At 32.6% G+C, this 24,249-nt stretch overlaps 1 protein-coding gene across 1 annotated transcript in view; it reads left to right on the top strand.

Annotated features, from left to right (window-relative positions):
- The window catches only part of LOC143233191 (uncharacterized), a 34,559-nt gene that overhangs the window by 7,293 nt on the left and 3,017 nt on the right, over positions 1–24,249 (top strand). The window contains exons 2-4 of the mRNA XM_076469158.1: positions 7,022–7,390; positions 12,938–13,252; positions 23,905–24,000. Coding sequence (XP_076325273.1) covers positions 7,022–7,390; positions 12,938–13,252; positions 23,905–23,990 — 770 coding nt within the window. The 3' untranslated portion in view covers positions 23,991–24,000. The remainder of the gene's footprint in view (positions 1–7,021; positions 7,391–12,937; positions 13,253–23,904; positions 24,001–24,249) is intronic.

Below are 24,249 nucleotides of genomic sequence, written 5' to 3' on the forward strand. Positions count from 1 at the left end.
CGGTGAGGCGATCTGTCGTTTTTTCTTCTAGGGTGAATCTTTACGGTGACGTGAACTAATATCCATTCTCTTAAGGTGACGATGTCGCTACTTACTTGTTCTTTCTTGTAGGGTGAAGCTATTACGGTGCCATTAGTTGCTGACCTTTCTAATAGAGTGCAATTATTACGATGACATTAACTACTGGCCTTTCATCTAGGACGAAACTACTACGGTGCCGTTATCTAATGTCCTTTCTTGTGCTGTTGTCTTCCCTTCTATTTCTTGGGTGAAACTACCACAGTGCCATCATCAACTGTTCTTTCTTGTAGGGTGAAACTATTACTGTGCTGTTGTCTTCTCTTCTTTCCTCTTAGGTAAAACTACCACAATGCAGTCATCTGCTGTCTTTTCTTATAGGTTGAAACCATCACAGCGCCGTTGTGTGCTATCCTTTCTTTTAGGGCGAAACATTCGCAATTTTGTTATCTATTGGTTCTTCTTACGCGATAAAATTAGTACGGTTATGTTTTCTATTGCAATTGTTTTGCAGAGTAAAATAATCACAGCGTTCTTGCTTTATCTAAATAATGAAAACATTTGTGGTTATTTCTCTCAAAGCGAACATGATTACAATATCATAATAATCAAATGTTTGTAAGTCAGACAAACTGTCTTAGAGCTTTTGTGTATACCTGAGAAACTAAAGTAAGGTTGTTCCATAATTCACATTTCAAATTTCCGATGTATTGGTTATTTTATCTCTAGGACAACGAATAATTAATTTAAAGTAATTAATTATTATTTTTTACTCGATGAGAAACTGTCAAAAGATTAAAGTGGTTTTAGTTCATGCTTTTCGTTTGTTTGTTTTTTTAGTTTATCAAAGTATGAATAGCGGCCTTTATAATGGATACGAAATAATAAGAGAGAAATGAATTATATACAGGTGACCTTCGTATTTTAGCTTTTATCGTGTATTTTTAATAACATATTGTGTGTAAAATACAGTTTGGGGGATTATATATATATTTACAATTCGTCTGTCTCTGAGCTTAACAAAATTGTTTTTCTTGCTATGAACACAAAACAGAATCGAGCCACAGAGATGCTGTTTCGTAATACATCAGATTTTTGTACCTCCTCCCCGAAATCAATAACATACAACGAATATATCATTTGTTCAGGTCTAATTAACTTTTAATAATAATTTCATTGTAACTCGTACTGGTTATTGTCACTGTAGAAAACTTGAAAACCTAAGGTTAATTAATTTAAAAATATTAGCAGATAGAAATCGCCTACACGTATATTCTAACTTGAGAGATGAGGCTAGTTAAGTAGTACGTTACAATAGCCGTCATTGTACGAAGTACTCCATCGTAGATGTAGATATTCGGTGTCTAATTATATCACTAGTTTGTGTAGAAACAAACGTACGAGAATCTTGCGCATCACTAAATTTCAATTGTTTACTTTTACCTAACGCTAGCCCCTCAGTGGCAAAGCTGTATATCTGCGACCTTACAACGCTTAAAAACCAGGTTTCGATACCCGATAACCCGTAACTTTGTGCTGCTTTTTAAACAAACAAACAACCGAAAGCAATGGTACACGTTTGTTTACTGGTGCAAACGTAACGTCAAAATAAACCTAGAAAAACAACACTTTTGGCAATAACTAATTCTATCTGAATGAAGAGATAATCATTATTTTCAGTGCATTAAGAAACTGTAAAAAAAAAAAAAAAGACACCGATCGTACTGAAACATGGTTGTTTTACATGCGAACAAATGTTGCTGGAATCTATCATCCAAAGCGTTTCCTAAGGGCAACGTTATTGATCTCGGGACAAAATAAGATGTCTCGGTGATTGATGAGGGTTTAGAATGTTTTTTTATTCGTTTCGTTGGGTTAGCTTAAGTCGTGGATTTTCATTTACTATCGCCGTGAAAGAGATTGTTCTCAAAGTGCTATAGTCACGACGTTTCTCTCCAGTTAAATCCTAAGATTCAGTGCAATATACTTGTAATGAACTTTTTATGAAGATCGCATGGAAAGTAATGCTACAGCCAAAACGTTTTAGTTCAATGTAATAAAACAACCATGAACAATTTACATAGCCTGTGTATGTTAGAGCTCTTTAAGTGCGAAAATAAAATAATAGTTATATAAAAGCACACTTTCTAAGCTGTATTTTCGCACACATTTCTAGATTTCTATTATTTTATATTTTTATATAATTGGTAATTGTTAATAATTTAACTTTACTAAGTTACATTAATTTTATTTAACGTAGAAAATATTTTAATACACGAACTGAGAACAAATTTTTAAAGCGAACTAAAACCAGGGCGGCGTACTCAACACCTTATCGCATTTATGTTCTGAGAACAAAGTTGGACTAACTACTGTTAAATTAGTTAATCTAAAAAATGTATTCTGGATCTCTTTTGCAAAGATAAAAAAAAGGCAAAAGTTGGAAACTTTGTGCCATTAAGGGTAATAATTAGACTTCGTGTATCTGGATGTTATAAAACTGTTCCTGTATAGACTGATATTGCTCAAATATAACATAACAATTCTAAGTCTATTATGTATAATTGAAGGTCAAAATCCATGAAATTAAATAAGTACTTTATTTCTTTCTGGATGTCCATTTTGTAAAGCTGTTTCGTCAGAAGTTTAATACTGTATGTCTTTTGATTTAAGAAGAAAACAATTGTTTTTTTTGGAATTTCGCACAAAGCTACTCGAGGGCTATCTGTGCTAGCCGTTCCTCATTTAGTAGTGTAAGACTAGAGGGAAGGCAGTTAGTCATCACCACCCATCGCCAACTCTTGGGCTACTCTTTTACCAACGAATAGTGGGATTGACCGTCATATTATAACGCCTCCACGGCTGGGAGGGCCAGCATGTTTGGGGCGACCGGGATGCGAACCCGTGACCCTCAGATTACGAGTCCCACGGCTGAACACGCTTGGCCATGCCAGGCCATTAGAAAACAACCGATTCCTATAAGATTTATTAAGTTATATATGGATTTTTTAGCATGATATTATTCAAATATCCCAATAAACTTTCTCAACCCAAAACTCTAACCTTATTCCGTTGTTATTTTGTTTTGCTTGTTTGTTTAAAGTTAAGCACAAAGCTACACATTGGGCTATCTGTGCTCTGCCAACTGTGTGTATCGAAACCCGATTTCTAGCGTTGAAAATCCGCAGACATACCGCTATGCCACTGGGGTGCTTCCATTATGATGTAAATTATTTTCTCTAGTGATTTGCATACAAAGATAAACGAAATGAACTGTGGAAGTACAAAAGTATAAGTTATAAAAAGCGTATGTACTTAAGTATCTGAGACACGTGAGATAATTAACTGCCACTTCCCAGTGGTTCAGCTGTATATCTGTGGGCTTATAACACCAAAACCGGGTTTCGATACCTGGGTGGGATAGAGTTCAGACAACCACTATTTAACTTTCTACTTAGATTAAAAAACACAATTGATTTTATTTCGTTATCTTCAGAAATAAATAAAATACGATCCTCAGTAATGTCGAGAAAACCTAACGATGACCGAAGACGGTCGAAACGAAATTCGCTCCTCTACGCAAAATATTTTGACGATGGCCGAAGAGGGTCGAAACATTGTTCGCTCCTCTACGTAAAATATTTTCTCAACCCAAACGAGCCGTTTTTACATATATAAAAAGATGATCCTGTTAAGTGACCTACTCTTTTATTTGATTTGAAAAAAATTAATACATTGCTGGCCAAAATCTTAAGGCCAATGAACATATAGAAAAAAATGTGCATTTTGCGTTGTTAGACTCAACCACTTATTTGAGTGGAGCTTCGAAAGATGAAAATAAGAAAAGGGTAAATAAAAATAAAAAACTTTTTTAACATTTAATAGGGAAAATGTGAACACTATGAAATTAGCCTAAATACTAGCTGGTCAAAAGTTTAAGACCAAAGAAGTCTTAAACATGGTAGGAAGTACCCAACAAGATGTCTCAGTAGTGAATTGCACCGCCATCATTGCGTATAACTTCAAACATTCACTTTGGAATGGTCGATATAAGCGTTTGCAGAAGGCTGGCTAGAATGTTATTCCAAATGGTGAAGATGGTTCACGAAGTTCATGCACTGTTTGGAATTGACGTCCATTTCTATAGACTTCCATTGCCATCCACCCCCAAACATTTTCAATGGGGTTCAGTTCAGGCGTACACACTGGATGGTCCAAAAGAATCACGTTATTCGCCATGAAAAGTTCCTTTGTCATGCGGGCATTGTGGATTGCAGCGTTCTCCTACTAAAAGATCCAATGATTTCCACACAGCAAGAGCCTTCAGTCAATAAGGATGCTCTCTACAACATGCCAATGTAGCTATCTGCTGTTTGACGCCCCTGTATAACTTGAAGCTCCATTGTTCCATGGAAGGAGAAAGCACTCCAGATCATAATGGAACCTCCTTCACTGTGTTGTGTAGAAAATATTTCCGGTGGAATATCCTTATCATGCCAGTATCGTTGAAAGCCATCTGGACCATATAGGTTAAACGTTTTGTCATCAGAGAACAAAACCTTCTTCCACTTTTCTACGTCCCATGTTTGGTACTTCTCAGCAAAGCTTAACCGAGCTGTTTCGTGGTGTGGAAGGAGGCGTGGCCTTTGAAGATGTTTACGGTTTTTAAAGTCTTTCTCTCGTAGATGCCGTCTTATTGTTTTTGAGTTGCGTTCTGCGTCCGTAAGGGCTTTAACTTGGTTCGACGATCGGCTGGTGTCTTGCCGGACAACTTTTTAGCCTTTGCTATATTTTTACCCAATATAGCACAGGAGATGTTAGTAGGAGATGTTGACAACACCAATGCTTGAACACAAATGACTAAATTTCGCTACGTGTTTACCGATTATGGTCTTAAACGTTTGATCGGCTAGTATTTAGGCTAATTTCATAGTGTTCACATTTTCCCTATTAAATGCTAAAAAAGTTTTTTTTTTTTATTTTCCCTTTTCTTATTTTCATCTTTCGAAGCTCTACTCAAATAAGTAGTTGAGTCTAACAACACAAAATGCATATTTTTTCTTTGTTTTCATTGGCATTAAGATTTTGGCCAGCAGTATGTTTACTAATTAGATTTAACATTTAAATCTTTGAATTTTGAGATTTGTAATTATCATGTCTTTATGACCAAATAATACATAACACTCATGGTATTTTTATTGTACACTTGAAATTAAACAATTTTTTAAAAATTAAACTGCTATTTTCTAAAATCTTTTTCATGGTTTGGATTTTAACAGTTTCGCATAAGACTGTTTGACCTTTGTTTTGCGCCATATAATGATTCATGTTTTAACAACTTAAAGTAATATGAACACTGAAGAAAAATGTGTTTAGACTTATGAACTAATTTAAACATTCATACTTTGATTATAAATATTGAAATTTTAACAGAAATTATTTTGATATCAGGTTTACACTGATTTTCTTGCGATTACACTGAATGCCATATATTTATTAAACTATTCAAGTATACTTAGCAATTAGTTTAAAATTCATCCTAATCCTTTGTAAAATATATTTTAAAATAATTGAAATTTGAACAAACAACGTGATAAAATACCAGAATATCACTTGAAAATAAAAACAACTTCCGGTTCACGAAGCAGTATACCAATATACGTTTTACAACTTTGGTCTAAAAAGAATAAAACTGTATGAAATCGTATGATATGTTGTTTGTGTGAGTATTTGAAACTCCGAAGTGTTTAAAATGCTTTGGATAATAACTAATTTTAAATAATGTTCAAACGTTAGACTCATACAATATTAATGTATGTAAGGATACTAAACCCAACAAACTTCGACAAAAATAACGAGTGATCACTAAGCCATAAAAGAATGTGTAATTAATTAATCAGACAAAGAAACATCCGTAAGAAATTAGTCCAGACTGAAAGGTTTAAATAACATAACTACTTACTAAAGAACTACCTTAATACTGACTGACATGAATTTGAGGGTTGTTAATATGAACATTTTTTTTCAGCCTAGTTTAGATAGGAATTCATATACTTTCTGTTTTTTGTTGTTTTTCCTACAGTTTTAACCCAGATGGGAATGCAAATCCTTTGTATTTTCTGTTGTTTTTTGCTAGTTTCAGCTTACATGGTAATGCATATATTTTCTGCTCTTTTGTTGCTATATTACCACTAGTTTTAGCCTATATGGAAAAGCATTTCATTTGTGTTTTTGTTGTTATTGTTTTTTTTTTTTTTTTGCTTGTTTCAACTCGCAAGTTTGTTTCGTTCGAATTTGCACAAAGTTACACCAGGGTTGTATGCGTAGCGTCCACATTTGTTTTCAAATGAGCGACTATAAGGAAGGCATTTAGCCAGCATCGCCTACAACGTCTGTTGGAGATAATCTTGATAGTCGGGATATAGGATTTAACCATCACTCTTATAACGCAACCTGTCCGCAAAATACAGTTTGAAATTTTATTTTGAGGGATGAGGCGGTGACGGGACGCAAACCACGGAACCACATTTCCACCGTCCGACACGCTCATCTTGAATCGCGCTCGGCGTTCAATTTAAATGTATTTTACGCTTTTTTACAGGTAATTTTGTTTTTTGAATAAAGAAAGATGTTTTTCATGTTCGTTTTTTAATTCTTTGAAATGAAATAAAAACATATATATCTATAATTAGTTTAGCAATATAATATATTTTTTAAAAATTGTCAGTATAAATTGTTTTAAAAATTGATCATTAATTAGTGAGAGAGGTAATGCGTAAGTAAATATTTAAAGATAATGTTTGTCAGTTTGTATAATATGTGGATTTTTACAGTATCTAAAAATTATTTAAAAATGTGTTTATGGTAAATGTTTTTAGTCTTTAAATATGTACAATCACTCTACAATTGCAAATGACCCAGAGGCTTACAGATAATAAGCATAAGTGCTGACATAAACTAGCTTAAAAAAAACGTAGTTCCGTTTTATGTGTATTTTCTACAGGGCTAACAGCTCTTCAGATTACACGACTGTCTGTTCCCCCTTGCATTCAGAGCGGAAGTCAAGAGTCGGTGATTTTAGATTGCGAATACAACCTCACTGAAAAAGATAAATCGATGGTTGTTAAATGGTTCTTGAATAACGACCCGGAGCCAATTTACCAATGGATTCCTGAGTTGAACTCTAGACACTTTTCTTACCGCTTAGAAGGAAGAGTTAACGTAAAGTATACAGTGTCTCCGTCCGACGATTATACGAAGTATCGTGCTATAAAGATTCTCAGACCAACTATAGATCTCAGTGGTATATACACGTGCACAGTCGGATCCCTGTCGGGCAGTGATTCCAAAGAAAAGCAGATGATTGTCTATTGTAAGTAACAACCCAAGAAAATCAGAAGTGTAGTGAGTCAAGTATAACAATTAGGACTTATTAGAAATTTTATTGATTCGAGCTGAAAACGTCAGCAGAATATGAATAGCGAGGAAAAACTTACAATTTTTTAAAGTATTAACTCTTGCAAAAAACTTTGTTATTCTCTAATTAACTTCCAAAATCATAATGTTCTGACGTGATTGTGAACATTACTGAAGGGGACGTATTATTAGATGTCTATAGAAAAGATAAAATTAGGAACTCTGAAATTGTTTGAGTCGATTATATGTCAGTAAAGGTTCCTAACTATTACAATGCATCATCTGGTTCAATAAACCAAAACATTTTTCAGGTGACATTTTACAGGGTAAACTCATTAGTTGTTCTAGTCCAAGTAAACGATGCTAAATAAAAGGTGACACACTTACAAAAGAGTAAATACAAGAAGAAATCATATTTGATAATAAGAACCCTATGCATTTTATCATTAAAACTGTTACCTATTTGAAACGCTCTCTATAATTCCCAGAATTTATGAAACAACTCGTATAGACATCACAAAATAACCTTGTAATTTATAAATATTACACATTATGCAAATGCACTAATGTTTAGAGTTCATGGTGCTCTCACAGAATTTTTAATTGTCTATGAAAAATTAGCGTGTCTTTTCAGACAGGAATAATAAAACCTAATCTACCTATTTCTGCAAAGCTATGTAGATAGGTAAATAAAAATGAAAATAAATATGTTTACAAATCTTATTGAATGTGCTAAAGTTTAGGCTTGTATATAATCATTGTTATGCCTTTAATTTGTTGTTGTTGTTTTTTGTTTTTTTTGATACACTGGTAATAAGTTTCAACGAAGGTAAAAGGAGCTAGAATCACAGTAATAAAGGTTGTCTCAACTGGGAGGCCCCTTTATGTTGTTGTAGTCACAATAAAAGATGTTATTATTACACAAATAACATTTCTATAAACACTACTTCATTATTATTTATGCAACATCATTCAGCAATTAATTTACCTGTCCCATGATCCGACATAATACGTAATTTTTCGAGACGGATATACTGACTAATTTAATTAATTATACAGTAATTATATTTTTTTGTTTTAATATAATTATTTCTTGCCCTAAAACATGGTTAACGACAAGTTCTATTGTAGGTTTGCAAAACAAAATAACAACAACAAAGAAACTTTTCTCACTGTATGCGTAAACCTCTTAGTTAATGATAAATAATTTTTTATCTAATTCTTCGATAACAAGTAGTAACAATAAATAATACTAATAATTACGTCACAAATGTTGTTATTGTGAATCATGATCATATACAGTTGAGTAAACCACAGTAATCTTTAGTTTTTAACACTTTCATTATAGTGTAAAAAGAGAGCGTTTTATATTTTTAATTATATATTACTTCAAGTTAATTTGGAACAGGTACCAAATCATGCGAATTTTTCTGAAAATATTTTAATATATATATATTTATTCATCAGACTTTGAAGTGCTGTCGATTTCATGGTAAAGTTCAATTATTCATAAGTTATATACGCTTACGAAGATGCCTCGTTAGCATAGAAGCATACATACTATCACGTTTCAAAGATATAATCATTGCCTAGTTTATGAATCTCATGCATTTTTCTGAGATATTTTTAAAGAGAGTCAGCGATATGTCACCGGAAAGAACATAAAGTAGATAAGAAAGCACAATCAGAATTTATCAAACGAGTTGGATCATGTTTCAAAGTTTAACATAAATGTAGATTCTGATAAAAGAAAAAAAATCACAAATCTCTGCGTTATCTTCCTAATGTTCTAACCGCTCTTTAATGTTTATTATTACACAGTTTTTTCTAAAGATATCTCACAAGAGAATTAAAATCGCTTATAAATACATATTACATTAAAACACACGATAATAGTAATGATATATTTACTACAATGAAACGCACACCATATTGTAACAAAGACTACATTACAACATATATCAATAATTTTGTCTTGTCAAATTTATGAAAATAAAATACGGGTCACATCGTAAAATATTGTACTAAACATATGCTAACAATATTCTAATTAAAAACGTTATGACAATAAATTACAGATCATCTGTACTGTGTTACATACAACATATATAATCATTAAAAAGTTATACAAATGAAATAAAAGCCATATCTTGCAAATATTACATTACAGCACATACTAACTATATTGTAATGTCAGGTTTATCAAAATAAAACGCAAGTCATCTCGTAACAAATATTATAGCACATACTAATAAATTATAATCCTGTAATTACACGTGTATTAAAATAAAATACAGATCTTGCCCTAACAGATACTGTATTACGAAACACAATTTATCAATATGATTCTCAACATTTCATAGCTAATATTATACATACTAAAATACTCTAATAAAATATTTGTGCAAATCTCTTACGATAATTACATTTCAGCTCACACTTAATATTTTAATGGCAGGATTCTTACAACAAATGAATACTGTATATTAACAAGCGTTACATCATAGAATACACTAAAAATAGTGTAATAAATATGTATTAAACCCATGCTTCATATTTCTCCAAATTATGTTTACACTGACATAACATTTAGAAAATCAAATCAGTAGGTATGTGACTACTGTATACAAATACGTATTACTGAGTTACTTCTAAAATTGGGCCCGGCATGACCAGGTGGATAAGACACTTGATTCATAATTTGTGAGTCGCGGGTTCAAATCCCCATCACACTAAACATGCTCGCTCTTTCAGCCGTGGGGGCGCTATAAGGTGACGATCAATCCCACTATTCGTTGGTAAAAGAGTAGCCCAAGAGTTGGTGGTGGGTGGTGGTGACTGGCTGCTTTCTCTCTAGCCTTACACTGCTGAATTAGGAACAGCTAGCGCAGATAGCCCTCGTGTAGTTTTGCGCGAAATTCAAAACAAACAAAACCAAACTTATAAAATTAATTGTCAGAAGAGATTACTCAGGCCCCGTGTTGTCATAAAATGTTACACTAATATGCTGTCCGATTGGACTTAGTTGTATAATATTTCGCTGTAATAAAACCAGAAAACGTGCTTTTGATATGCGCATTACTTAATACACTTCTCGTTTGATTAACATTTGTTATTTCCATGTTCGCTATTATGGATTATGATAGATTGAAAATCGATTCCACTAACCGTAGCACTTTAATTCCCTTGCATTAAATTTTAATATCCATGCGGAACATTTACTGAAAATCGATTTTGAGAGCTTCGGGAAACTAACAAAAAGGATACAAGGGTATATAGCAGTATTCCAAATCTAATACATAAACATGAATCATAGTATGGGTGAAAGGCCTGAAGTAAGGGTCAAATTTATAGATACTGCAATTAACAGATACTGAGAGACTTCTGTCGTGGTTTCAGTAATACTGGAACTTTTACCAAAATGCTGATGATGCGCTAAAGGACCTTCATGTGCAAATATTTTTTTTTGTTACAATTTTTTTTCACTTTTAGAATTTTCGCTCTGTTATCAAGATAATGAAACAGCATATAGAAAGATGTATGTTGAATGGACTGAAAAATCATTTACTTCAACAAGGAAAATTTATAAAATGACTTGAAACATTAAGCCAGACTATAGATGACACAGAAGACAAATGAATGACATTTTTCTTCGGTGATACGTAACGGCTATCCTTGTGTTTCAGTGAATGTTTTTACAAAACGCACGTGAAAATATACACGACACGACAAGAATTAAATTGTGAAAGATTTTATTTTTAGAGGTTTTTCTTCAAAAGAAGTTATACAATAGCTCACAGCGGGTATAAATTGTAAGAAAAATTAAAGTTGTCTAATTTATATAAAAATTAAAATCTCGTGTATGTTGTCAGAGAAATTAAAGTTGTCTGTTGGGATAAATCGATTTTTAAAGCTATAATAACGTTTTAATTTTTATCAAAATCCACTATATAGCTCTAATGGTTGGCAACACCCACGTCATTCATCTTAAAGCTTACATGGTTTTTGCAGGTAATATAACTAAGAAACACAGAATAATTCAGACTTCTCTTACAGATGATATATAAACTAATTTAATTTAACTTTGCATCGGTTCTTTGATTGTAAGTAACTTTGTGATAATAATATCTATGGCTACAAGTTAATAGCTGTTTAAAGAGTTTCACAGTTGAGTTCAAATAACTGTTTACTAACTCTTTTGTGACGAAAATATCGTGTTTCTCTTCATGATTATAGCTGACTAAGTATTATATTGTTTTAATGGTATGACGAAGTAGATGTTTATTTGATGTAGTTTTATGTTTACAGAACTTTCACAACTTTAATTCTTTAATCACACAGATATGCCATTATTTTGATATCTGATACCGGCTTATACTGTAAGCTTACGCTACAAATTAACACAAACACTGCATTATTTCAAAATAACACAATTCGTGTTTAGAAATATAAAGCACAAATAATGTATGGATTGCAATTCAATTGTTTTCTTTATTTAAACACATGTTATTATGTTACAGTAGACTGGGAAGAGAATTTGCACAAAGATATCACCAGACTCCAGATTTGTGTTCTGTTTTGTTAGCAAACAACGAGTGTGTTGTTCTTAGCTTGAACATACGCTGTAGCCATCCAGGGGCGGCACTAGCACTTTTCAGGTGTTGGGGATAAGGTTTACTTAACAAAAACTTTAAGGGAACTGCACTCTACAACTTTTGGGCACGATAACTGCAACATTTAGGAAATTATACAACTTTAATGGAAGGAATCTTTCGTTCAGTGCAAGGGTTACAGGAGAGAAGGCTAAGGAACTTTTCGGAATAGCTCCAGTCCCATCAAGCACCCTTATCACCATCTCTGTAGTCAATCAAATTTCAGACTTGTTTGCAAGTATTTTATATAGAATATATATATTTCATATCCTAGTTTAGATTTTTAAATGACGTAAGTACAAAGTATAGCAACGTATGGCTACATATTACATATATTGTTACATGTATAATAACATTATGCGTCCTAATACTAATGTTGGATAGGTATTTTGTTTCCAAGGTGACTCTATGTCTAATAGCAATTTACATTGTGATATTAGTATGGAGTCGGCGTTCAGTTTCATGATTAAAACACGTGCAGTGACAGTATTAAGGCTATTTCTTGTCATTTTCATTGTTAAATAAAATGTAATAGCCCTTGAGTACGGCAATTTGATAGTTGTATGACTTAGTTTCTTGATAATTATAGAATATTTCACGTTACAATCATGTGACATATTGTTTTTTTCTTGGTCATAGGATATGAGATAACGGATTACACTTTATTTGTATTAAATTATTTATTTTGTAGTTATAAAATACGTAATACTGACCTACACAGAGTTACTATTACAGTACTGTTTAAATTAATCACAACAGCTGCTTACATCACGCAGTTTCAACGGTTTTAAAGAGATGTTGCTTTCATGGAAAGAAGTCTTGTTTGCACTTTCAATTATGCCTTTTTTCAGCGCCTCCGACTGTTTTCACTCTAAACACTACGTGCGTATCAGCCGAGAAGGAACGACTGAGTTGTCAGGCAGAAGGCGTGTTCCCGTTACCACACTTAGCTATGTACGAGGTGACAAGTCCCGCAAGGCCTCGGGAGCTGACAGCAAATTCTTTCGACAGTGAAATCCAAGCTATTACAGGTGCCTACAACGTAGAGATTTCAAAAGAACTTACCATGGAGGATTTGAAAGGAAATGAACCCAAGGTTTTTAAATGTGTGCTAAGTATACCGGGAACCAAGTATCAGGCAGAGAGATCTGTAGTTTATTATCCAGGTGAGCAGTTAAGACTTTTTCCTTCAGAAACTCAGTGAGGTCGCAAAAGAAACATTTAATTATGTTCGTAAATAAACTTTTGTTATTGATCGTAATATAATACTTGACTTACAAATATATTGGAATTGCAATACAAGTCAACTCAATTTTGTTCTATAACTCAAGTGCTAGTATATTAAAAATTCAAATTGAAAACTCTTCAGTGTCTTGAAACAATAAACCTTCCTTTGCACTGATCGATCTTACACTATATCTTTATATACAGCCTACCTTTATTTTATCACTTGTTTCAGAGCGTTACATAACTCATATGTCATTAACATCACCACACTTGGATCGTCAAAATATGTTAGGGTAAAGCTATTCAGTTCTTTTTTTTATAGCGTACCTGTCTCTCTTGTTGAGCTAACTGGAACACAGTTCAAGATAATGCATGATAAACATATAAATACCTACTCAGCACAGTAATCTCATACCTACTGTTACTGACAGTACTCACAAAATATGGTTTATTTTACGATACTGCCATCGTTTACTAATTGTGTTTTCAGTTCATCTACGTTTTTTCTAGTTATTTGCAACAAATTAAACATAGACTGTAATCGAACAATGTTCATAATAATTAAGAATCGTTAATCATTATTTTAGAATGTTTCATCCATAAACGATAAACATACAGTACAACACAATATTGTGAACAACTCTTGTTAATGAAAGGTAAAGCGATTTTAGTGTAAAAGCAACAATAACCCACAAACACTGCCCACTTTCCGAAAGAAAAACTTAGTTTAATCTACGTATATTCGATGACATGAATCATTCAGCTAAATATCTTGAGTTTTTTTTCCTACAGTTTATAATTAAAACAATTTTAAAAAAAAATGACAAAATTTATAAATGCAACGTAAAAAGTGTGAGACGGTACCGCAGAAAAAGTGTTATAGCATAAAAACTGTAAGATAAGCGCCATAGAAACAGTGTGACAACATAAAAAAACATAAGACAGGTCCCATAGAAACAGTTACAACATAAAAAGTGTGAGATAGATTTTACTGTTTGTTTGTTTTTTAATTTAGAACAAATACACACGAGGACTATCTTCGCTAGCCGTCGCTAATTTAGCATTGCAAGACTAGAGGGAAGGCAGCTGGTCATCATCACCGACCGCCGACTCTTGTACTATTCTTTTTCCAAAGAACAGTGGGTTGAGCGTTACATTATAACGTCCTCTCAGCTGAAAGGGCGAGCATGTTTGGTGTGACGGGGGCTAGAGCCGTAACTTTTGAATTACGAGGCGAGACCCTGAACCACCGGTCCAAGCCGGGCCATAAGATTTTATTGAAATCGTGCTGTAACATAAAAATGTAGGAGCTAAAAGAAAAAATAAGTCATTCTATGACATTCATTTAATAAAAGTAAAAACCATCAAGATAAGTACAATGTTCTTTATCTCTCTTCCACTCTGTATGGACATGATAAATTTCTCTGTTTTCTTCTTTTATCCACTCTGTATGGACATGATGGTCTTTCTCTGTTTTCTTCCTTTATCCATTGTGTATGAATATGCTAATCTTCTCTGTTTTCCTCCTTTATCCACTTTGAATGGACATGATAAACTTCTCTATATTCTTCCTTTATCCACTTTGAATGGACAAGATAAACTTCTCTGTTTTCTTCCTTTATCCATTCTGTATGGGAATGATATATTTTTTTATATTTTCTTCCTTTATCCACTCTGTATGGACATGATATTCTCTCTCTGTTTTCTTCCTTTATCATCTCTGTATGGTCAGGATATTCTTTCTCTGTTTTCTTCCTTTATCCACTTTGAATGGACAGGATAAACTTTCTCTGTTTTCTTTCTTTATCCACTCTGTATGGACATGATATTCTTTCTCTGTTTTCTTCCTTAATCCGCTCTGTATGAACAGGATAAACTTCTCTGTTTTCCTCCTTTATTTACTCTGTATGGACATGATAAATTTCTCTATTTTCTTCCTTTATCCACTCTGTATGGACATGATGAACTTCTCTATTTTCTTCCTTTATTCACTCTGTATGGACATGATAAACTTTTCTGTTTTTTCTTTCTTTATCCACTCCGTATGAACATGATAAACGTCTCTTTTCTCTCTTTATCTACTCTGTATGGCATGTTAATATTGTCTGTTTTCCTTCTTTATTCACTCTGTATGGACATGATATTCTCTCACTGTTTTCTTTCTTTACCCACTCTCTAGGGACAGGATAAACTTCTCTGTTTTCTTCCTTTATCCACTCCGTATGGACATGATATTTTTTCTATTTTTCTTCCTTTATTCACTTTGTACAGACATCATGTCCTTTCTCTGTTTTTTTCCTTTATCCACTCTGTGATAACGTGATAAACGTCTCTCTTTTATCCCTTTATCCATTCAGTATGGCATGTTAATATTGTCTGTTTTCCTCCTTTATCCACTCTGTATGGACATGATATTCTCTCACTGTTTTCTTTCTTTATCCACTCTATGTGGACAGGATAAACTTCTCTGTTTTCTTCCTATATCCATTCTGTATGGGCATGATATTCTTTCTCTGTTTTCTTCCTTAATCCACTTTGTATGAACAGGATAAACTTCTCTGTTTTCCTCCTTTATTTACTCTGCATGGACATGATAAATTTCTCTATTTTCTTCCTTTATCCACTCTGTATGGACATGATAAACTTTTCTGTTTTTTCTTTCTTTATCCACTCACTATGGACGTGATAAACGTCTCTTTTCTCCCTTTATCTATTCTGTATGGCATGTTACTATTGTCTGTTTTCCTCCTTTATTCACTCTGTATGGACATGATATTCTATGTTTTCTTCCTTTATCCACTCTGTATGGACTTGATATTCTTTCTCTATTTTCTTTTTATCCACTCTATATGGACGTGATAAACTTCTCTGTTTTCTCCCATTATCCACTCTGTATGGACAGAATATTCTTTCTCTGTTTTCTTCCGTTTTTCACTCCGTATGGACGTGATATTTTTTCTCTGTTTTCTTCCTTTATCCACTCTGTATAGACATGATATTCTTTCTCTGTTTTCTTCCTTAATCCACTTTGTATGGACATGATAAACTTCTCTGTTTTCTTCATTTATCCACTCTGTATGGCATGTTAATATTGTCTGTTTTCCTCCTTTATCCACACTGTATGGACATGAAATTCTTTCTCTGTTTTCTTCATTTATCCATTCTATATTGACTTGATATTCTTTCTCTGTTTTCTTCCTTTATCCAGTCTGTAATAACATGATAAACGTCTCTCTTTTCTCCCTTTATCCATGGTTTTCCTCCTTTATCCACTCCCTATGGACATGTTATTCTTTCTCTGTTTTCTTCCTTTATTCTCTCTGTATGGACATTATAAATTTCTCTATTTTCTTCTTTCATCCACTCCCTATGGACATGATATTCTTTCTCTATGTTCTTCCTTCATTTACTCTGTATGAACACAATATTCTCTCTCTGTTTTCTTCCTTTATCGACTTTGTATAGTCATGATAAACTTCTGTGTTTTCTTTCTTTATCCACTCTGTATGGATATTATAAACTTATTTGTTTTCTCTCTTTACCCACTCTCTATGGACAGGATAAAATTCTCTATTTTCTTTCTTTATCCACACTATATGGAAATGAAATTCTTTCTCTGTTTTCTTCCTTTATCCACTCTGTATTGACATGATAAACTTCTCTGTTTTCTTCCTTTATCCATTCTGTATGGACATGATAAATTTATCTATTTTCTTCCTTTATCCACTCTGTATGGACATGATATTATTTCTCTGTTTTCTTCCTTTATCCATTTTGAATGCACAGGATAAACGTCTCTATTTTCCTCCTTTATTCACTCTGTATGGACATGATAAACGTCTCTTTTCTCCTTTTATCCACTCTGTATGGCATGTTAATATTGTCTGTTTTCCTCCTTTATCCACACTGTATGGACATGAAATTCTTTCTCTGTTTTCTTCTTTTATCCACTCTGTATGGACATGATATTGTTTTTCTGTTTTCTTCCGTTATCCACACTGTATGGACATGATACATTTCTTCCCGATATCGGTTTCATTATTTAGGATGCCTATTTGTTATCTGACTAGTATTCTTTATAATATATATATATATATATTAAAAAAAACTCTACACCACAAATTTAAAAAAAATAATTTGGCATTTCGTTAATGGATTGTAATTAAAACGTTAAAATAGATTTTAAATAAGTTTATAAACTGGACGAAAATGTAGCGTGAACGAATCAAATGCGTACGAATTCAAAACACTTTGATTATCAGAAATAAAATTTTTTTGTAATCTGCCACAAAAACGTTAAAAACTCAACTTGTATTTTATTAAAACAAGAAGGAAATTCCTATCTTTGGAAAGAGGATTTTATTGTATATGTATTTAATCGTTACAACTACTTCAAACAGATATTGTCAACTACTTTGGCTTTTGTATGAAACTGCTGATATAAATTTAACTCAAATAATTAACTAACAAAGCATATCGACATGTGACTTACTACTGAGTTTTAAACTAATTTGATATGGGTTATAAAATACAACAGTTTCTTAGTTAAACTATGTATGATATGTAAAGTTTGCGTTTAGAACATGAACATATTTTCGGTAGATTATGAAACTTTTGAAAGTATGATCATCAAACGCACTAATACTTCAATTTGAGAAGTTTCTAGTTACGTTTCTAGTTAATTAGTTATTGTGAACGGCAGTCCAACGTTTTCGTCTTTCTATGAGTTGTTTTATGAAATCATACTTTGGAAATGATTGATAGTTTAGCAACCTTTCTTCCAATAATAACTGTTATCGAAATGAAAATAAATGGATACGTTTTGAGTGTATAATTTACAGGTCATCCAGTGGATATACGACAAGCTTTAGTTTGTGCTAGAATAAACAATGTTTTAGCCTGGCCTAGTGGTTAAACCAAACTACGTGTCGCGAGATCAGACTGCTTTAGTGAACATGCTCGCCCTTTCAGCTGTTTTGGTGTTATAATGTAACAGCCAATCCCGCTATTCGTTTGTAAAGAAAAAACGTAGTGTTGGAGGTAAGTGGTGCTGATTAGCAGTCTTTCCTCTGGTACATCACCCCAAAATTAGAACGAACAATGTAGTTCGGTCTTGAGTAGCTTTGCATAAAATTCAGTAAATGAATAGTTAGTAAAACAAGTTAAGAAAACAGCTAAAACGTATTCCGGTTTTAACGATGGAGTTTTACAGTTATAACTACAAGATAGAAATACGAGATATGCACACTGGGTTTCAGCTCGGTTAAGAACAAAGACCTGTTCATTTGTGTTCGTTTCAATAGTAATTGCCTTGTACCAATGTAGAACCGAGATAAATTATAACAGGCAATAGCCTAGTGTAGTAGAAGGTAGCATATCATGGTAGTATTGAACTTCATTTGCTTCAGATTAACTTTGAGCTGCAAGAAAGAAAATAATATTCAGAAAAGAACTAAAACTCTAAAGGATTAACCTGATATGGTGACATTTTACGTAAAGCTGTGTTATTATATACAAGTTAGTACAAAACATTTAAGATAAGCTCGTATAAGGTTTCATAATTCATTTAGTTAAATCAATAGTTTAAACTTGTAATTTATTATAAATGTTAAACTGTGAATTTAAACGATTTTACTCGCAACACGTTTAATTTGAGCCATATTAATACACTTGATGGCATTTTATAAATTAAACTTGGAGTAAATCGGAAAAAAAATGTAAAATTCTGATATTTAATAACCGAATATTATTAACTCTTAATGTTATAAATAACATTATATATTATTAACAATCGAATCTTTCGGAAATTAAGCTTTTAAGAACAGTTAGGCAACATGTCCCCTTCTAGTTACGTAAGTGCTACTGTGTAAAGTAACATATTATCTGACAACATAGTAAAGTGCATTATTGTTATTATTACTATCCAGCTAATACTGCGAAACTATATAATGATTATTATTTTTATGCGGTATAGTATGGCATTTGGAAGAAATTAATGGTACTTAACGGAGTAAAAGTTTGTCTTGTATCCATATGCATAATTATAATCTTTTAAAACTAATTAGAACGAAACGAGGTCAACCTTGCTTATTTTTCAGCTTATAACATCTAGTAGCAGTGAGCACGTGCCTGACACAAGACGTAACATTTTAAATCGAATACGATTCTTAAATGCAGCTGCCCCTCAATTCAGAAACTTTGCTTTCACATTTACAGTTTTGTAATTTTTATTACCAAATCCTACTTATTTTAGTGTTAATGCAAATATATTTATTAAAAAATAGAAAATGACATAAAATAACACAGTTTTATACTCTAAATGTTAGAAAAGTAAGAATATGAAAATTAAATTATTATATTTTATACAAACAATTTCAATTAACATCACTAAGGGTACGTTCTAGTTGATATGAACAAGCTGGTTTAGCGAGGAAAGCAATAGTTGATGTGAACAACAAGTTGGTTTAGTCAGGAAAGCATACGTTTCTTAAGGATAGGGTTACGTCAGTTCATTCGATACTCGGACTGGGTAGAGAACTGTTGAAACACTATAATATAGATTAAAGAGAACAGCTCATTAATAATGTGTAGTCCCCAAATGGCACAGCAGTATATCTTCAGGTTTACAGGGGTAGAATATGGGTTTCGATACCCATGATCAGAAGACAACAGTTAGCCCATTGTTCAGCTTTGTGCTTAATTACAAACCAATAATGTGTAGTGAAAATTTAATACTTAGAGCAAACTCAAAAGACTTGGGATAAGTGAGTTTAGATTTCTCTTTCCCATCATAATAAAACTGCAGTTCTAATGAAGGTATTTCTTGGTATTGATAGACATTTTTCACTTGGTTTGAAAGAAAGTACTTTTTTTTCAAATAAATAATAAATATTTTCGGTACTTTTAGTGATAAATTCAGAAGCTCTGAGTTTTCCGTTACGCTGAAAAACGGCACGGTAGTAGCTCGCAGCAAATATCCAGCAACTTAGCATTTTTGCGTTACTGTGTTTAGTTGAAGTCTAGGTTTTGTTTATCTTTGTGACGTTCTAAACTATTTGTGAGACCAAATAAAAATTTTCAGAGTTTTCAGTTTTTATTTATCTCTAAAGTTTTAAATATAATTTCCGTTTCATATTTTGAAATAACATCGCATAAGCACGGTGGAGGGCCGGCATGGGTAGATGGGTTAAGGCGATTGACTCGTAATCTGAGAGACGCGGGTTCGAATCCCCGTCTCACCAAACATGCTCGCCTTTTTAGCCGTGGGGGCGTTATAATGTTACGGTCAATCTCACTATTCGTTGGTAAGAGAGTAGCCTAAGAGTTAGCGGTTGGTGGTGATGACTAGCTGTCTTCCCTCCAGTTTTACACTGCTAAATTAGGGACGGCTAGCGCAGATAGCTCTTGTGTAGCTTTGCGCAAAATTTAAAAAAACAAAAAAGTACGGTGAACTCGTCCACGCGAAATTAGTTTAAACCTACATATTAATTTCTAACATTTTACTTTTTGTTCGTATTTAAGTAGTTAAATCTATATTTTATGAAGAAGTGTGAGTCTCATATTTTACAGTCATTGGCTTTCTTTGTGAAGCTTTAGTAAGAACTTCTTAACGAAATCATTTTGTGTTATATATATATATATATATGTATATTTGATCTAATACAAACTGTTGTTAAAATTATATCTGTTGCAACTTCACACAGTATAGTTTCTGATAACATCTGTTTCACAATATATTATAGTTACAGATATTAAGAATGAAAAAAACTTTAATATGTCTGTCAAACCATTAAAAAACAACTAACAACGTATTCTTAATGAATAGGAAAATAAAACACCGGTTTGTCATGGAATTTTGAACGAAAAAGTGACAAATTATCCCGACAAAATTCATAGACAAATACAGTATTATTGTTTGGGTATAAACCATGTCGTGAACGTTCATGTTTTTCATCAGATATCTATCTGTTTGCCTTCTTTTGCAAGTACGAAGTAATATAAAGATGTTTTGTTTTTTTCCAAAATATGGTCAGTGCGCAGACTCAAGTTAAAACGTAGCCTTAAAAAAAAAAAGAGTCGATAAGTATATTCACAAATGCGATCCAGATACGTACTGTACGTGTTTAATAAGCGTAAAAAGCAAACTTCTGTTAATGTGACATTTTGTGAATTATGGAAGAAAGTAGATGTAATTACAGAAGTTTCCATTGAAATGATGATTTTAAAAAATCTAATAAACAAAAACTTGGCGGATTTTTCAAGTGTTCGAAATTTTGCTAATCTCTAACTAAATCAGTTGTTCGATTCCCCTCGGGGAACACAGCAGATATCCCCATGTGGCTTTGCTATAAGAAAATACATAAACAAGAACGTTGTTCTTTTCATGTCCAAAGGCTATCCATCAAAAGTGCTGTATGTCTCAGTGATAAAACCTAAAATAAAAAAAAAACATTCAACAAGGGAAACCGCACATAGAAAGTCTTTAGTCTGTTTGGCTTAAAACATATCATCGATCAGACTGTGCTATTCGGATATTCATAATAATCATAGCCTTTCTCAGAGTTAAGACGGGTTAAGATAATTACACACTATCTCCACTATTCATTGTTTTCTTATAGTAAATAGGCGAATGTCTACAATCAAGACAGCAGTTTTCTCTGCTGTTAGAACTGTATAATTTTTCAAATGTTTTTTGTCATTTCTTATAGTTTAATCTAAAGAAGGACACATAACTATTGATTTCCTTTAAAAAAATTAGCAAACAATAATTTATTCTAGGCGAAAACTAATGAATGCAGTTAGTATTCTAGTTTTCGCACTGTACTCACCATTTCATGGGCGTAACGTCTATTTCCAACGCGTATCGAAACAGTGAAAAGGTAGGATTACTGAGAAATTATTGGTAATATACGCTTTCATTTCTTTAAAATAAAATTATTTATCGCTTATTAGTTCTAGGTAGAAATCTACTGGAGCAACATTCAGTTATTTACTAGAACACATCTCTGAAAGTAAGCATAATACTTACGATCTCGCAGCTGAATTGGAGACGCTCGTAGATGTGAGTACGCATATATAAACCATCAATACACAGATAATGAGCTGCGTGTCAGGAAAATAAAAACGAGTCATTATATTGTACACATACGAAAAAAGCTTAATGGTCTACAGCCTGCTTTAAAGCAAGCAAGATTAACGAAAGTAACACTTCAAGACCAATTAAAATTAGGTAAATAATAAATACCTTAATACGTACATATATAGCATATGGGTAAGTAGGTGGATAGATTAGTACATACTGATTATGTGAAGTGAAAATGCGATTATTAGCTGAGATACTGCATACTGTTTGTAAGATTTTCAATTTGTGTCATTGAGATTAAATATAATAACAATGGTAATAAATTATAACTTTGCTTCTTTCAGTCATTAAAGAAAACTTACCTACTTACTGAACGGCAGTTTAATTTAAGCATCTAATACAATAACAATTAAGATATCCAATAGTAATGTTGACATATAAATAATTCCCTTTAAAAGTTAGTGTTACGTTGTGCCTAATAATGACTTGTTTTATTTTCCAAATTCGAATACAAGTGCACAAATTATAAGCTCAGAAACTATACTGAAATGGTTTAGTATGTTATATTAAAACAGTTTTGGAGCCTCATCATGTCGTTACAATCCGTGTCGTCATGTCCAGTCACGTTCTATCTGACAATCCTTAATCTTGATAATAACCCTGCAGCATAGTTTGTATTACAAAAGATGATATCTCAAGGCTGACATGTTTAAAGAATAATACTTCTACATGTTTGTTTCCCATAAATCATTTTGGGTACAAGGACAACGGCTTCCCAGCGCATGGTTTTACACTCCAATTACATAGACATCCATATGTTTTTGTGTCTGATGACGTTTTCTAGGTATTTCTTCACATAATAAAAACATGAATACCCGCTTCATTTTCCAACTACTTGATGTAAACAATAGCTGAATAGGAAATATAACTGGAATCATTATTTTGATAAATAAGTACCCACATTGGCCTCGTTTCCAGTCAGATATCCTTTTGATCATGTTACGTACTGTTTCCACAAGACTATGTATTTATGTATTTCCAGCAGTTAAAAGACACTACACTATGCTTACTATGACTTTGGTATGACTTGTTGCATGTCTTTTTAAAATGGTTCAGGTGTTCAAGATAAACCATATTCCTTTTTTTTCCCAATACCACTAAATACAAAAGATATCCCCGTCTTGGAAAATATAAATATCCAATTTGAACCCATCTTCATGACTTAAATGTATAAATATTTTGCATCGGAAAAAGCTGTGATATATATTTTTCATAAGCAATAAATTTTTGGTGGCATCGCTCTACCTACATGAAGTCATATAATGTCTAAATTTACTTCTGCTACATGTTATTTCAACGATTTTATATAGACTGCAGTTTTCACGTTATTTGCTAACTTGTGTATTCAAAAGTGTTTTAATACAACGTTCTTAACAATGTATTTTCATACAACAGAAATAATAAAAACATGGCAAGATAAATTATAAATTAGCTGTATTATATTTCAAGCTGCAATTGACGGCCATAATGTTCCTGTGTATGTGAGTGTGACTCTTTTGACCACGTGTTTATTAGTCCTTAACTTTCTGCTGTGAAGCAAAACAGGTAAGACTCTTCAAGATATTTTTAACAGTACCTTTGAACACTGAAAGTAATATTTTACTAAAAACACTTTACTGGGAATTACATGAACGTATTGTATATGAAATGAATAATATGCTATTCTGTTTTAAATTTTAGGATTAATGTGGTAAATATAATAAAATCTTGTTCGAGGTTTTATATCAAACAACCAATGATTTTATACAACAAATGTAACATTTCGTAATAACTTGGTTTATTGTAGTAAAATAT

Source organism: Tachypleus tridentatus, chromosome 12 (assembly GCF_004210375.1).
Source record: "Tachypleus tridentatus isolate NWPU-2018 chromosome 12, ASM421037v1, whole genome shotgun sequence".
NCBI lineage: Eukaryota > Metazoa > Arthropoda > Merostomata > Xiphosura > Limulidae > Tachypleus > Tachypleus tridentatus.